Raw genomic sequence first — 13,229 nt, forward strand, 5'->3', positions numbered from 1 at the left:
TTGAATGTGAATTGGATTATATAGTGTGATTCCCCCAAAAAAATTTTGGGTGCTTTTTGATATTTGGTATCATACACGATAAAAGGATTGACATTATCCTTAAGCAGGCATTTAAAGCAGTGGTAATGACTTTACAAATAGCTTCTTGTTCCCTGGTGGTTCACTCTTCTTTACTTCTCTCTCAAAAGGTTGATGACTATGGGGTGAATTCCAGGGCAGTTATGGAGCCAGCGGCCACCTTCTTGGCAGATGAAGGTGTGATTTGGTCCGCATCTCAGCCAGAGGGGTGGCTTCAGTAATAGCGGCCAGGCATCAATTATGGCTGAGAAATTGGTTGGCTAATGCAACCTCCAAGGCTAACCTCACGAAATTGCCCTTTAAAGGCTCGCTCTTGTTTGGAAGCAAGTTGGAGAAACTGGCCAGTAAATGGGGTGATTCACCAGCTCCTCAGTTACCAGAGAATAAGAAGCAGATATCACGCTCCTTTAGCATGAGAGGTCTATGTGAGGATCCAAGCGTTTTCAACCTTATAGAAAAGCGACCTTTCAGAAGACTTGGCCTTTTGGTAGTCTTTTCGCCCCAGACAGCTCAGAAGGGGTGTGGGGGCTTGGGAAGTGGATCCTCCCGAGCCTCCCAATGAATGCCGACTTATCCCCAGGAACAGGAGATGGGGGGCTCCTCTCTCTCTTCTATCAGATGTAGGTCGAGATCACATTGGATCAATGGGTCCTGGAGGTGATACAAGAAGGATATGCGCTGGATTTTCACAGTATTCCTTGGGACATATTCATGGTATTTCCTTGCCACTCCTCGCAGAAGAAGCGGTAAGTTGAGGATACATTGGCAAGGCTCCTCAGTCTGAGGGCTGTGATTCTGGTGTCCACGTCTCAAGTAAATATGGGGTGATATTCAATTTATTTCGTCATGCCTAAGAAAGAGGGATCCTTTAATCCCATCCTGGATCTCAAAGGTGTCAACCGTCATCTGCGGGTGACATTTTCTCATGGAGACCTTGTGCTCCTTGATAATGGCCATGCAGTCGAGGGAATTTCTGACCTTTTTGGACCTATACGAAGCATATTTTCATATTCCCATTCAACTACATCATCAACACTTTCTGCGGTTCGCAGTTCTGGGACGCCATTATCAGTTTCGGGCTCTGCCTTTCGGTTTGGCTACTGCTCCCAGAATCTTTTCCAAGGTAATGTTGGTAGTTGCGGAAGAATTGAAAAAGGATGGGATCCTAGTAAAAGTCACTGGAAGAGAGCCGCTTGGTGACCCTCAAGGTGATCTCCCTGTTGCAGGAGCTCGACTGGGTGGTGAACCTGGCCATGAGCAGGTACTTGATTTAATGGCGGCAACCCTGGAAGTGGTAGCATGGGCGAGAGCACATATGCGTCTTCAGTGCTCCCTGTTGTCTCAGTGGAAGCCACAGTCTCTGGACTATTCAGTTTGGCTCCACCTGCTGACATAGGCCTCCTCCCGACAGCAGTGGTGCCTTCTGCTGGATTATATAAGGAAGGGAATTTTCCTAGCAACGGACTGGCGACAGATGTGAGCCTCCTTGGTTGTAGAGCTCACTGTCAGGATCTGACAGTGCAAGGCACTGGGATGCAAAAGAGTCTCTCTGGAACATTTTTATTTATTTATTTAAGGTTTTTATATACCGGCAATCATGACAACATATCTTGCTGGTTTACATAAAACAGGGGTGCAGTATATACATCAAACTGGAACTGTGTGTCAGAAGGTGCAGTTACATATAACAGGGGTAGCAGAACTGGGAGAAGGAGGAAGAGAAAGGATAGAATAGTAGCGGTTAAACAATATACAAATTAAGTGCTATATACAATGCATGGTTGAAGGCTGATAGTTTTGTGGAGGTGATAGTGGGGTCGTTAGATTGTGTCCGGGAACGCTTGCTTGAAAAGCCAAGTCTTAAGTTTGTTTCTAAAAGTTAGGAGGCAGGGCTCCTGTCTGAGATCTGAAGGAATGGAGTTCCAAATGAGGGGACCAGCTGTGGAAGTGGCACGATCTCTTAGGGTAGCGTGTCTGGTCGTTTTCGCAGGGGGTGCTAGGAGTGAGCCTCTGTAAGCGTCTCTGGTTGGTCTTGACGAGTTGTAAATTTGGATAGGGATTTGCAGATCAAGGGTGGTGAGTTGATGTATTGTTTTGTATATGATGGATATGGCTTTGTACAAGATTCGGAAGTGTACGGGTAGCCAGTGAAGCTCTTTCAGTATGGGCGATATATGATCTCTTCTCCTGGTGCCTGTCAGTAGTCTGGCTGCTGAGTTTTGAACCATCTGCAACGGTTTGGAGTAGGATGAAGGAAGACCTAGCAATAGAGAATTGCAATAATCTAGTTTCGAGAAAATGATTGCTTGGATGATCGTTCTGAAGTCGTGAGCATGGAAAACATCAATTGTTTGGAAGCCAGGGCAGTCCAGCTTGCATGTTTGCAATTCAGCAACAGGTTGCGGGGTTGAGTGGTCCGGAGTATGTCAGAAAACACGACGATTGTGGCTTATAGAATGGGCAGAACTACATCTCCAGATGATCTCAGCCTCGCATATAGCAGGAAAAGACAATGTAAGAGCAGACTTTCTCAGCCGGGAAAATCTGAACCCAGGAGAATGGGAACTAACAAATGAGGCTTCAGCTGATTCTGGATCACTGGGGTCTCCCATTTCCAGCCTGCTGGAAACTTCTCACAATGCAAAAGGTCTGCGATTATTCAGTCACAGGAGAGATCTGAAGTCATTGGGAATCGATGCCTTGGTGCAGGAGTGACCGGAAGAGAAGTTACAATATGCCTTTCCTCCATGGTTCATGCTGGGCAGATTACTCTGAAGGACCAAGCACTATAGATGGTTGGTGTTCTTGGTTGCTCCAGATTGATCAAGGAGACCGTGATATGAGGATCTGTGGTGGCTCCTGGCGGAATTGCCCCTTCAGCTTTCAGCACACAGGGATCTCGTGGCATGGTCCTAATCTTCACAAAGATACGAATCAATTTTTTTCTTATGGTGAGGCCCTTGAAAGAGCTCGCTTGCTGAAACATGTCTACTCTGTGGCAGTGATTTCCACCTTGCTACTAGCTAGAAAGTTCTCCACCTCCTTGGCGTATGTGCGGGTTGGTGAGTGTTTGAGGCCTGGTGTGAGGATTGAGGTTCAGTCAAGATCCTGCTCATTTTGGAATTTTTGCAGGATGGCTTGAATAAAGGCTTGGCACTTAATTCCTTAAAGGTACAAGTTGCAGCTTTCACCTGTTTCACAGGTCAGGTGAATGACGGATCCTTGTCGGCTCATCCTGATGTGGCCCATTTCCTGAAAAGAGTGAAACATCTTTGTCCTCCTTTGCGCTTTCCGGTGCCCTTATGGAGTCTTAATTTGGTTTTGGATTTCTTAGCAGGCCCTTCGTTTAGACAGATGCATAACCTGACCTTGCAGTTACTGACCTTGAAAACGGTGTTTCTTGTGGCAATTTGTTCTTCCTGTAGAGTTTCTCAGCTGCAGGCCTTGTCTTGCTGGAAGACATTCCTCCATGTGGCTCTAGGGTTGGTATATCTGCATACTGTTCCTTCCTTTCTACCGAAGGTGGTCACTGACTTTCACTTGAATCAGTCCATCTCCCTGCTATCTCTGGACAGAAAAAGAGAAGCAGAGGAGTATCATCTGTTGTGACCTTTAGAAGTCAAGAGACATATTGTCCGGTATCTGGAGGTTACTAAGCCTTTATATAAGATGGATCACTTGTTTGTCCTTCACGGTGGTACTAGGCAGGGAGAGCAGGCCTCATGGCCTACCATAGCTTGCTGGATTAAGGAGGTAGTCATATCTACATATGTTAATGCTGGAAAGCTGTTACCTAGTCATTCCACTAGGGCTCATTCCACTAGGGCTCAGGCAATGACATGGGCGGAAGAGAAATTGTTGTCTCTTGTCAACATTTGCCGAGCTACGGCGTGGTCCTTGTTGCACATAAGAACATAAGAAATTGCCATGCTAGGTCAGACCAAGGGTCCATCAAGCCCAGCATCCTGTTTCCAACAGATGTGGCCTGGTGCAAGAAGGGGACACTGCCGGCAGCAGCAGCAATTGTTGACACCTCACCACTGCCGGCTGGCTGATTCCTTCCTTGCCTCTCTCTCTTCCTTTGTGGCAGCTTCCCAGACCTCCTTCAACAGCTACAGCACCATATGCAGGCTCAGTCCCTAGAGGCAATCCAACTGAAATTATGGCACTCAACCGTCATCTCAACTCCCCTTCACCGACCACTGGAGTGTCTCCACTTCCCTGCGGCCCTGCAGCAGGACCAGGCTTCCCATGCAAGCCTCTTTGAGCCCAGGTATTTATTTATTTATTTATACCCCCAATTACATTTCCCCCACTAAGACCCAATATTGTCCCCAACATTGCCTATATCCATCTTCACATTTACATCACAGTCAAGCTCACACTATTCATTCAAGGTAAGGCGATAGATAAAATAGTTAATGTTACATGTACTTAAATGTAGCTAATCACAATACATTTTTTTTTATAACCAGTGTTATGTAGCTAATCACAATACATTTTTTTATAACCAGTGTTCTCCCTTATTTAAGAACAGGTGTAGGTGGAGAAGGCAATTTCCTCAACACAATGATCCATCAAGTAAACTTCACAATCATCCCTCTCACATTACCAACTTAGCTCCCCTTTTTTGCTGTAACAGGGATACAAAGTAGAGCATATAGAAAGACATGATTTAATGGGACACAGTCAACATGGATTTACCCAAGGGAAGTCTTGCCTAACAAATCTGCTTCATTTTTTTGAAGGGGTTAATAAACATGTGGATGAAGGTGAACTGGTAGATGTAGTGTATTTGGATTTTCAGAAGGCGTTTGACAAAGTCCCTCATATGAGGCTTCTACGAAAACTAAAAAGTCATGGGATAGGAGGCGATGTCCTTTCGTGGATTACAAACTGGTTAAAAGACAGGAAACAAAGAGTAGGATTAAATGGTCAATATTCTCAGTGGAAAAGGGTAAACAGTAGAGATGTGAATCGTGTCCTCGTTCGTCTTAACGATCGATTTCGGCTGGGAGGGGGAGGGAATCGTATTGTTGCCGTTTGGGTGTGTAAACTATCGTGAAAATCGTGAAAATCGTGAGCCGACACACTAAAACCCACCCCCGACCCTTTAAATTAAATCCCCCACCCTCCCGAACCCCCCCCCCCAAATGCTTTAAATTACCTGGGGATCCAGCGGTGGTCCGGAACGGCGGCGGTCCGGAACGGTCCCCTCAATTGAATCCTGTTGTCTTCAGCCGGCGCCATTTTGCAAAATGGCCGCCGCAAAATGGCGGCGGCCATAGACAAAAACGATTCGACGCAGGAGGTCGTTCCGGACCCCCGCTGGACTTTTGGCAAGTCTTTTAGGGGTCAGGAGGCCCCCCCAAGCTGGCCAAAAGTTTCTGGGAGTCCAGCGGGGTTCAGGAAGCGATTTCTTGCCGCGAATCGTTTTCCGTACGGAAAATGGCGCCGGCAGGAGATCGACTGCAGGAGGTCGTTCAGCGGGGGTTCCGGACCGCCGCTGAACGAAAATGGCGCCGTACGGAAAATTGCAATGCGCCCTCCTATCTCGGTGGAGCCCACGATTACAGAACTTCACCGTACACCTACCTCTACCAGCCAGAGTGCGGAATCAGCTACGGTGGTGGTTGCAGCCTGGCCACATGAGCCGGGGGTCAAGAATGTCCTCCCCAACCTGGACCCTGCTCACTACAGATGCCAGCCTGAACGGATGGGGAGCACACTGCAAAGAACTCACCGCCCAAGGGCGGTGGAGCAGAGAAGAGTCGAGGTGGAACATCAACCGACTAGAAGCAAGGGCAGTCAGGCTCGCATGCCTGCGATTTGCCCACAGACTTCGAAACAGAGCGGTCAGAGTGATGTCAGACAACGCCATCACAGTGGCATACATCAACCGACAGGGCAGAACCAGAAGCCGACAGGTGTCCCTAGAAATAACTCCCCTGATGATTTGGGCGGAAGCAAATCTCCAGGACATCTCCGTCGTCCACATCGCCGGGAAGGACAACACCACGGCAGACTTCCTCAGCAGAGAAAGCCTAAACCCGGGGGAGTGGCAGCTGTCGCCCACACCTTTCCAGATAATTGTGGATCAGTGGGGGACGCCGGGCATGGACCTACTAGCAGACAGGTCCAACGCTCAAGTACCCAGATATTTCAGCCGCAGGCGGGATCCTCTATCCCAGGGGATCGATGCCCTGGTACAGCCATGGCCTCAGGGGATCCTGCTATATGCCTTTCCTCCGTGGCCCCTGCTGGGCGCCATTATACACAAGATTCAGTGACACAGAGGCCTAGTTCTTCTAGTGGCCCCGGACTGGCCAAGAAGGCCCTGGTACGCAGACATGAGAAGACTACTGGCAGGGAATCCTCTACCTCTGCCTCCATACAGGGACCTGCTGTGGCAAGGTCCCATCCTCCACGAGGATCCAGCTCAATTCTCTCTTACGGTCTGGCCATTGAGAGGGCTAGACTGAAGAAAAGAGGATACTCTGAGCCAGTAATAGATACACTCCTCCGAGCACGCAAGTTCTCCACATCTCTAACATATATAAGAATCTGGAGAGTATTTGAAGCCTGGTGCGACACTCACAGCACCAATCCACATGCCGCTAAGATCCCTATCATTTTGGATTTCCTACAAGATGGACTTCAGAAGGGTCTATCCCTCAACTCCATCAAGGTTCAGGTGGCAGCGCTGTCTTGCTACGGTCCCAGGAGGGACGGCAACACCATTGCCACACACCCAGACGTTTCACGTTTCCTGAAAGGAATCAAACACATTGCTTCCTTAGGAGCATACACTGAGCTTTCAGTTATATGGCTTAGCGCATGGTATTGCCTGCTAGATAAGTGGCAACTTGGAATGTGCAAGGGCATTCTAGCATGCAAGGTCATGTAGAGGGAAAACCTTGTACCTTGAAAACACAAAAACCACACAATGAAAGGAGCCAACCAGGAAGTATATTTTTCAAACCAGAGACTACTTTATTAGGGAAGACACGTAGTCCACTGTTAGAATTCAAGTCATGCTCTTAGGTAATCACAATCTGTAAAGATAAGATAGCAAATAGCACAACACATTGTAAATTATATGAACAGCACATTGTGAGTAGACCTGTACATACATTGTTTGAAATGGCATCATTACAAATACAGGCTTTGCATCTTATCCTTTTGGTACAATCATGATTACAACAAAGACCATAGAAAGCGGAATTGTCACCCAGAATAGCTACAGTACAGCTCTAATGTTGGAGCTGATAGCAGCCTTGCTATGTGATGGCTAGGAAAAGGCCCCAGACATGGAGACAGCAGGACTAGGTCCAAATAGTACAGCATGGAGGCAGGAGGGCCAGGAAAAGACACAGCAGCATGAATGCAGCAGCAGCAGGAGCTGAGATGAGACACCAGCATCTGAAGCAGAAGATGAGATATGATGAGAAGAGGCATTAGCTGGACCATGACTGGAGGCCGCATCAAGAAGGATGGAATATGGGCAGAGCATGAAGGAGGGCTTTAGAGTTAGGCTGCTGGACCACAATGGCTGACAGTAGACCATCCCTTCTGCATGCTAGCACATGAACTCTGCAGTGAGGACGAGCCCAGCAGGCTTCTTCCATCTAGACAGCACAGGAACTCTATAGTGAGGACGGGTCCAGCAGGCTTCTTCCATCTAGCCAGCACAGGAACTCTGTAGAGGGGACTCCCAGGAATGTTGATACAACTGTTATTTAGCATTCAATGCCACCATCTCTGGGTCTTTTATGGCCTCTTGCCACATCGTGGCTTGCCACTTTGGAGGGCATGTCTTTTGGGGGCCTACTCCTACTCTTCATCACTCCTCTATTACCACTCATCCACACCAAAAGATATACAGACAAACTGGAATAACAAACAAAACCTTTCACTCCAACAAAGACAAAAGACCAAGGTAAAAGGAAACAGATGGCAACAGAAGACTAGACAACGCACTCAGGTAACTGAATCAGAAAAAGCTCTTACTCTCACTAAACCACTCACCAACTCTCCTCTCTCTCCCATGCCTGATACACCCTCAAAGAGGCAGCTGCAGGAAGCTAGGATATATAAACTGAAAAAAAGAACACACCATGCACTAATTTATACTAGCCATGTAAAATGTCGTGGCACGTGGTGATGCTATGCACCGTGCGATGACACAACGCAGTGTGCATTATATACATATGCGATGTGGCAGGCTGCAAATTAGCCTAACCATGTACTTTTTTTTTTTTTTTTTTTTTTTTTATTGCGGGTACTATTTTTGCTATATTTATAGCGATTTGATGAGTCTATTTATTTTTTATTTATTTTTATTATTTTTTATTTATTTAAAGGAATTTATATACCACTTTATAAAATTAGATTTTGTCAAAGTGGTTTACATTGGAGAAAAATAATAAAATAAAAGAATAAAAAGAAAAAGGTAATAATTAAATAAAATTAAAAATACATAAAATTGCTTAATAGCTGGAACGAATTCCGGCTAAAAATAAACACGTGTTTAATAAAATAAATAAAAATATAAAAACTGTTGCCGAGAAACTTTTCTAATAATATAGGGGGGGGGGGGGGAAGGGAAGGGGGTAGAGAAATGACAGAGTGTGTCCAAAAAGTAGGGAACGGTTGGGAAGCAAAGGAAGGGAGGGGAAATGAAATGAAAACGAGTTGAGAAGTATGATGGTGACTGTAAATGAAGGGGTGAATGCGACTTTATGTTTATTCTGGAGTGGGTGTTTTAAATGCTAATTGAAAAAGATAAGTTTTGAGTGATTTTTTGAAATGGGAAGGATTTGAAATTGAACGAAGAGGGTTGGGAAGGGAATTCCATAAAATGGGTCCCGCAACTGAGAAGGCTCGTTTTCGGGTGACTTCTAGCCTGGCTAATTTAGGAGAGGGGATATCTAGAAGATTTTGGGTAAGAGAACGTAGATGACGGGTAGGTTTGTAGATCCGCAATGATGAGCAAAGCCAGATGGAGGTTGGGTTATGGATCAGACCATGTATAATAGACATAATTTTAAATTGTATCCTAAATTTTACTGGGAGCCAATGTAACGATTGGAGGATTGGGGTGATATGACTATGTAGAGGGGTCCTGGTTAATATTCGGGCGGCACTATTTTGAATCAATTGAAGGGAATGTAAAGAGGAATCAGGTAATCCTAGGTAGAGTGCGTTGCAATAGTCTAATCCAGAAAATATTAGTGATTGAAGAATGGTTCTATAGTCACGGAAAAAGAGTAACGGTCGAAGATGTTTTAATAGTCGTAGTTTATAAAAGGATTTTTTGGTGAGTGAAGAGATTTGTTGTTTCATGGAAAGATCTGAATTAATGATTATGCCTAGATTAATGGCATAACGAGTTATGGGGATAGATATATTGTTTATTGTCAACTGTGCAGGGGGTCTAGATATATTGTTTATTGTCAACTGTGCAGGGAGTCTAAGTCTCAGAGCCTAAATTTAGCTCCCAGAACCTCCCTTTCTCATTGGTAGCCATATGTAACAGGACAGTCAGCTGCTCCTCAGTACTCTAAAATATTATCTAGGTGGCGCGTGAGGTCCGTTACCTTCACAGCAAGCAGACAAGTTACCAAACGATTCTCATGCCCACCAGCCACCCAGATATCTACGTTTCTAATGATCAATTCACCCACTATAATGGCTATCCTAACCATTTCCTCCTGTGCACATGACCCTGGAGATACATCCTCTGTGTGAGAGGATAAGGCATTACCTGGAGGGCAGCTCCTAGCTACAGAATCACTTCCTGCCCCACCAAGGTGATGGCCTCCTGGTCCTTCTCAAGGGCTGCTTGACTGGATTTGAGACCCCTCTACAATGTCCCTGAAGTTCTCCTCTCTGTCTGCCGCAGCTCTTCCAGGTCTGCCATTCTGGCCTCCACAGATTGGACTCGTTCTCTGAGAGCGAGGAGCTCGTTGCATCGGGTGAACACATACAATATCTCACCAACAGGCAGATACTTGGCACTCAGTGCAAAAGACTGGATTGCCCCCAACTTGTTGCTGGACTTCTCTCTGCATCTTCATTTTATTAAGTTGCTAAAGTTTTAAAGCTGATTATGGAGTAGGTATGTCTCTCAATTTAAGGAATTTTAAATTATTTGATGTCTTTTAAAATCTAAGTTTTTTAAATTGCTAATTAGGTGACTCTTGTTAGTTTGTGAAAGACCAGCAACAAGACTAATACTAGTGACTAGTTGACCAGCTCTCATCTTTTCAGATCAAGTAAGTAACCTTTGCAAACTCATAATTTTAATACTTAAAAGCAAATTCTAACTTCAGAAAATAACCCAAAGTCCAATTTCTAAACACACACAATTCCTACTAGCATTTAAAACTAACCCACAATAAACACAGCCAGTAATTGTTTAACCCTTTAAGATTTATTTTTGAAAGTTTGTAGGCGTACTTTCCCAGTAGGCCCAACTTACCATCAGCAGATGAAGGTCCTGCAGTCAGCATGCCCTCCAGATTGAGTCTCTGATTCTATTTTCCAACCAACCACTCTTGGGACCTTTTCCTGTAAAGTAATCTTTCCTTTGACTCTCACCCAGGTAAATCCTCTGCACACTATTGAAGAAATCTGCTCTTGGACAGATAATAAATCTGAAAGCAACTCCCTTGCAGGACTCTGCTTTGGTTCCTCAGCACATACTCAAGAATCCTCTTTCCTTCAGCCTCTGATGAAATCCCTCTGACATAGATCATCAGGAAACTTGGAAATCCTTCCTCGGATCCCTCAACAGAGCTTCTGTAGTCCTAGAGGCCGGGGTACCTCAACCTTGGGCCCCAGCCACTCTCTTAAGGACAAGAGGCAGGACTGGAAGTCCTCTCCTTTTGGACAAATCAGCTTCCAGCAGCAGTCTTAGCCAGAGAGATATCCTGAAGAACCATGAACAACGAGGGCTTAGGAGTTTTGTTAAACTCATGACACCTTACAGTGCAGTATGACAGAACTTCTCTACCATTCCTACTGTACCTTCTCATTACATGCAATATCTATGGAAACACTGAAGCATACAAATAAGGGACAATTTGGGGACACTTTTACATATGTACTGGAGCGTCTTTATCCTAAAGACCAAATAGGCCCCAATCAAATGGCTATAACAGATGAATATTTGAACGGGAGAATCATAAGGTGAGAATTGGTCTTCCAGTCCATATCAATTCACCATCTTCCACAAGCCCAGGAAAAAACATCTAAATACAAATTTCCTTTCATGGGTAGGAAGGAAGGAAGGTGGCTCATGCCAAGTGTATAAACATTGTCTTGAAAAGGGAGGAGATGTATGACAGCATGTACTAGAGACACCAGAGGGAACAGCAGCTGCAACAGATGATATATTCTCAGAGACACAGTGTAAGGGATAAAAAGGCTGCGGTGGGCCTTGGATCTGGGGCTTGGCAGGGATAGTGACTTAACCTTGAGCCTGGAAATTGTGGAGAAGAGCAGACAAGACTAAAATTGCCTATTTATGAAACTGGCTGGTGGAGGAAGGGCACTGCTGCTGAGGAAATTAATTGACCCCAGGATTACTAAGGGGTTGCTGAAAATTTGGGAATTGTTCTCAGCAACCAGATGGCTGGGAAACAAGAGGGAGAGGAACCTGGACTTCGAGACCTCCAGAGAGAAAGCACCTTAAAGATTACCTGAAGGTACAAAGGCTGCACTTTATGTATAGCTGGATAAACTGGTTATTCACAAATAAAACTTTGTGCAGATTCCAGTAGGAAAGGGCGTATTTTCTCTCAGGCTCCAAACTGTCACACAAACAAGAGAGTGACAAATTCTGGCAGAAAAAAAAAAGAGAAGCTATTGGAGGAGCTCAGGAAGAGGTGGGGGTTGGGATTCTATTCCTCCCCAACCTAGAAAAGCCTGAGCAGAAGCAACAGGTAGAGCTCAGACAGAATTCCTGAGAAGGAACAAGGTGAGGGGTCCAGATGCATTAACTACTGGAGAGGAGAGATGAGACCTCACAAGAGATTCAGGAATGAACAAACAGCAGAGGAGGAAAATGATTTCCCTGTGCTCTTTTCCATGGAGACATCAGAGTCAGAGGGATAGAGTGAAAAACTCCACACAGCATCTTGTCCAAAATTGCTGGAGGCTTACTATGATACAGAGAAAAAGAAAGTGTATAATAGATTTTCTCTCTGAGGTTTAACTTTTTGAACTTTCCTTTTAAGCTATCTGGAAGAAGATTCTGCTCTTGGGCTAGAAGTATCCCTGGCACTGCACCCCAACATGTGTAGAAGAATGAGATTAAAAATCATCAGGTAAGTGCCACAGTATATAAACATCTTCAAAAAACGAGAGTATCTCTGAACAATTAATAGGTTCTAAATCTTGAGAGAGATTGAGAGATTTTGAACCTATTAATTTAGAACCTATTAATTGTTCAGAGATACTCTCGTATTTTGAAGACGCTTAGAAAATAATACATGATAGGGATGTGAATCGTTTTAGGACGATTAAAATTATCGTCCGATAATTTTAATATCGTCTTAAACCGTTATGGAACACAATACAATAGAGATTCTAACGATTTATCGTTATAAATCGTTAGAATCGTGAGCCGGCACACTAAAACCCCCTAAAACCCACCCCCTGACCCTTTAAATTAAATCCCCCACCCTCCCGAACCCCCCCCCCAAATGACTTAAATAACCTGCGGGTCCAGCGGCGGTCCGGAACGGCAGCGGTCCGGACGGCTCCTGCTACTGAATCTTGTTGTCTTCAGCCGGCGCCATTTTCCAAAATGGCGCCGAAAAATGGCGGCGGCCATAGACGAACACGATTGGACGGCAGGAGGTCCTTCCGGACCCCCGCTGGACTTTTGGCAAGTCTTGTGGGGGTCAGGAGGCCCCCCCCAAGCTGGCCAAAAGTTCCTGGAGGTCCAGCGGGGGTCAGGGAGCGATTTCCCGCCGCGAATCGTTTTCGTACGGAAAATGGCGCCGGCAGGAGATCGACTGCAGGAGGTCGTTCAGCGAGGGTTCCGGCGCCTCGCTGAACGACCTCCTGCAGTCGATCTCCTGCCGGCGCCATTTTCCATACGGAAAATGGCGCCGGCCATACGCGTATGGCCGGCGCCATTT

General features: G+C 45.6%; 1 protein-coding gene across 1 annotated transcript in view; it reads left to right on the forward strand.

The window, feature by feature from the left end:
- The first annotated feature begins 12,022 nt into the window (after positions 1-12,022).
- The window catches only part of LOC115099529 (galactose-3-O-sulfotransferase 2-like), a 41,743-nt gene continuing 40,536 nt past the window's right edge, over positions 12,023-13,229 (forward strand). Inside the window, exons 1-2 of the mRNA XM_029617220.1 lie at positions 12,023-12,061; positions 12,321-12,410. Of these exons, the coding sequence (XP_029473080.1) occupies positions 12,379-12,410 (32 nt within the window). The 5' untranslated portion in view covers positions 12,023-12,061; positions 12,321-12,378. The remainder of the gene's footprint in view (positions 12,062-12,320; positions 12,411-13,229) is intronic.

Source organism: Rhinatrema bivittatum, chromosome 9, assembly GCF_901001135.1.
Source record: "Rhinatrema bivittatum chromosome 9, aRhiBiv1.1, whole genome shotgun sequence".
Classification (NCBI taxonomy): Eukaryota; Metazoa; Chordata; class Amphibia; order Gymnophiona; family Rhinatrematidae; genus Rhinatrema; species Rhinatrema bivittatum.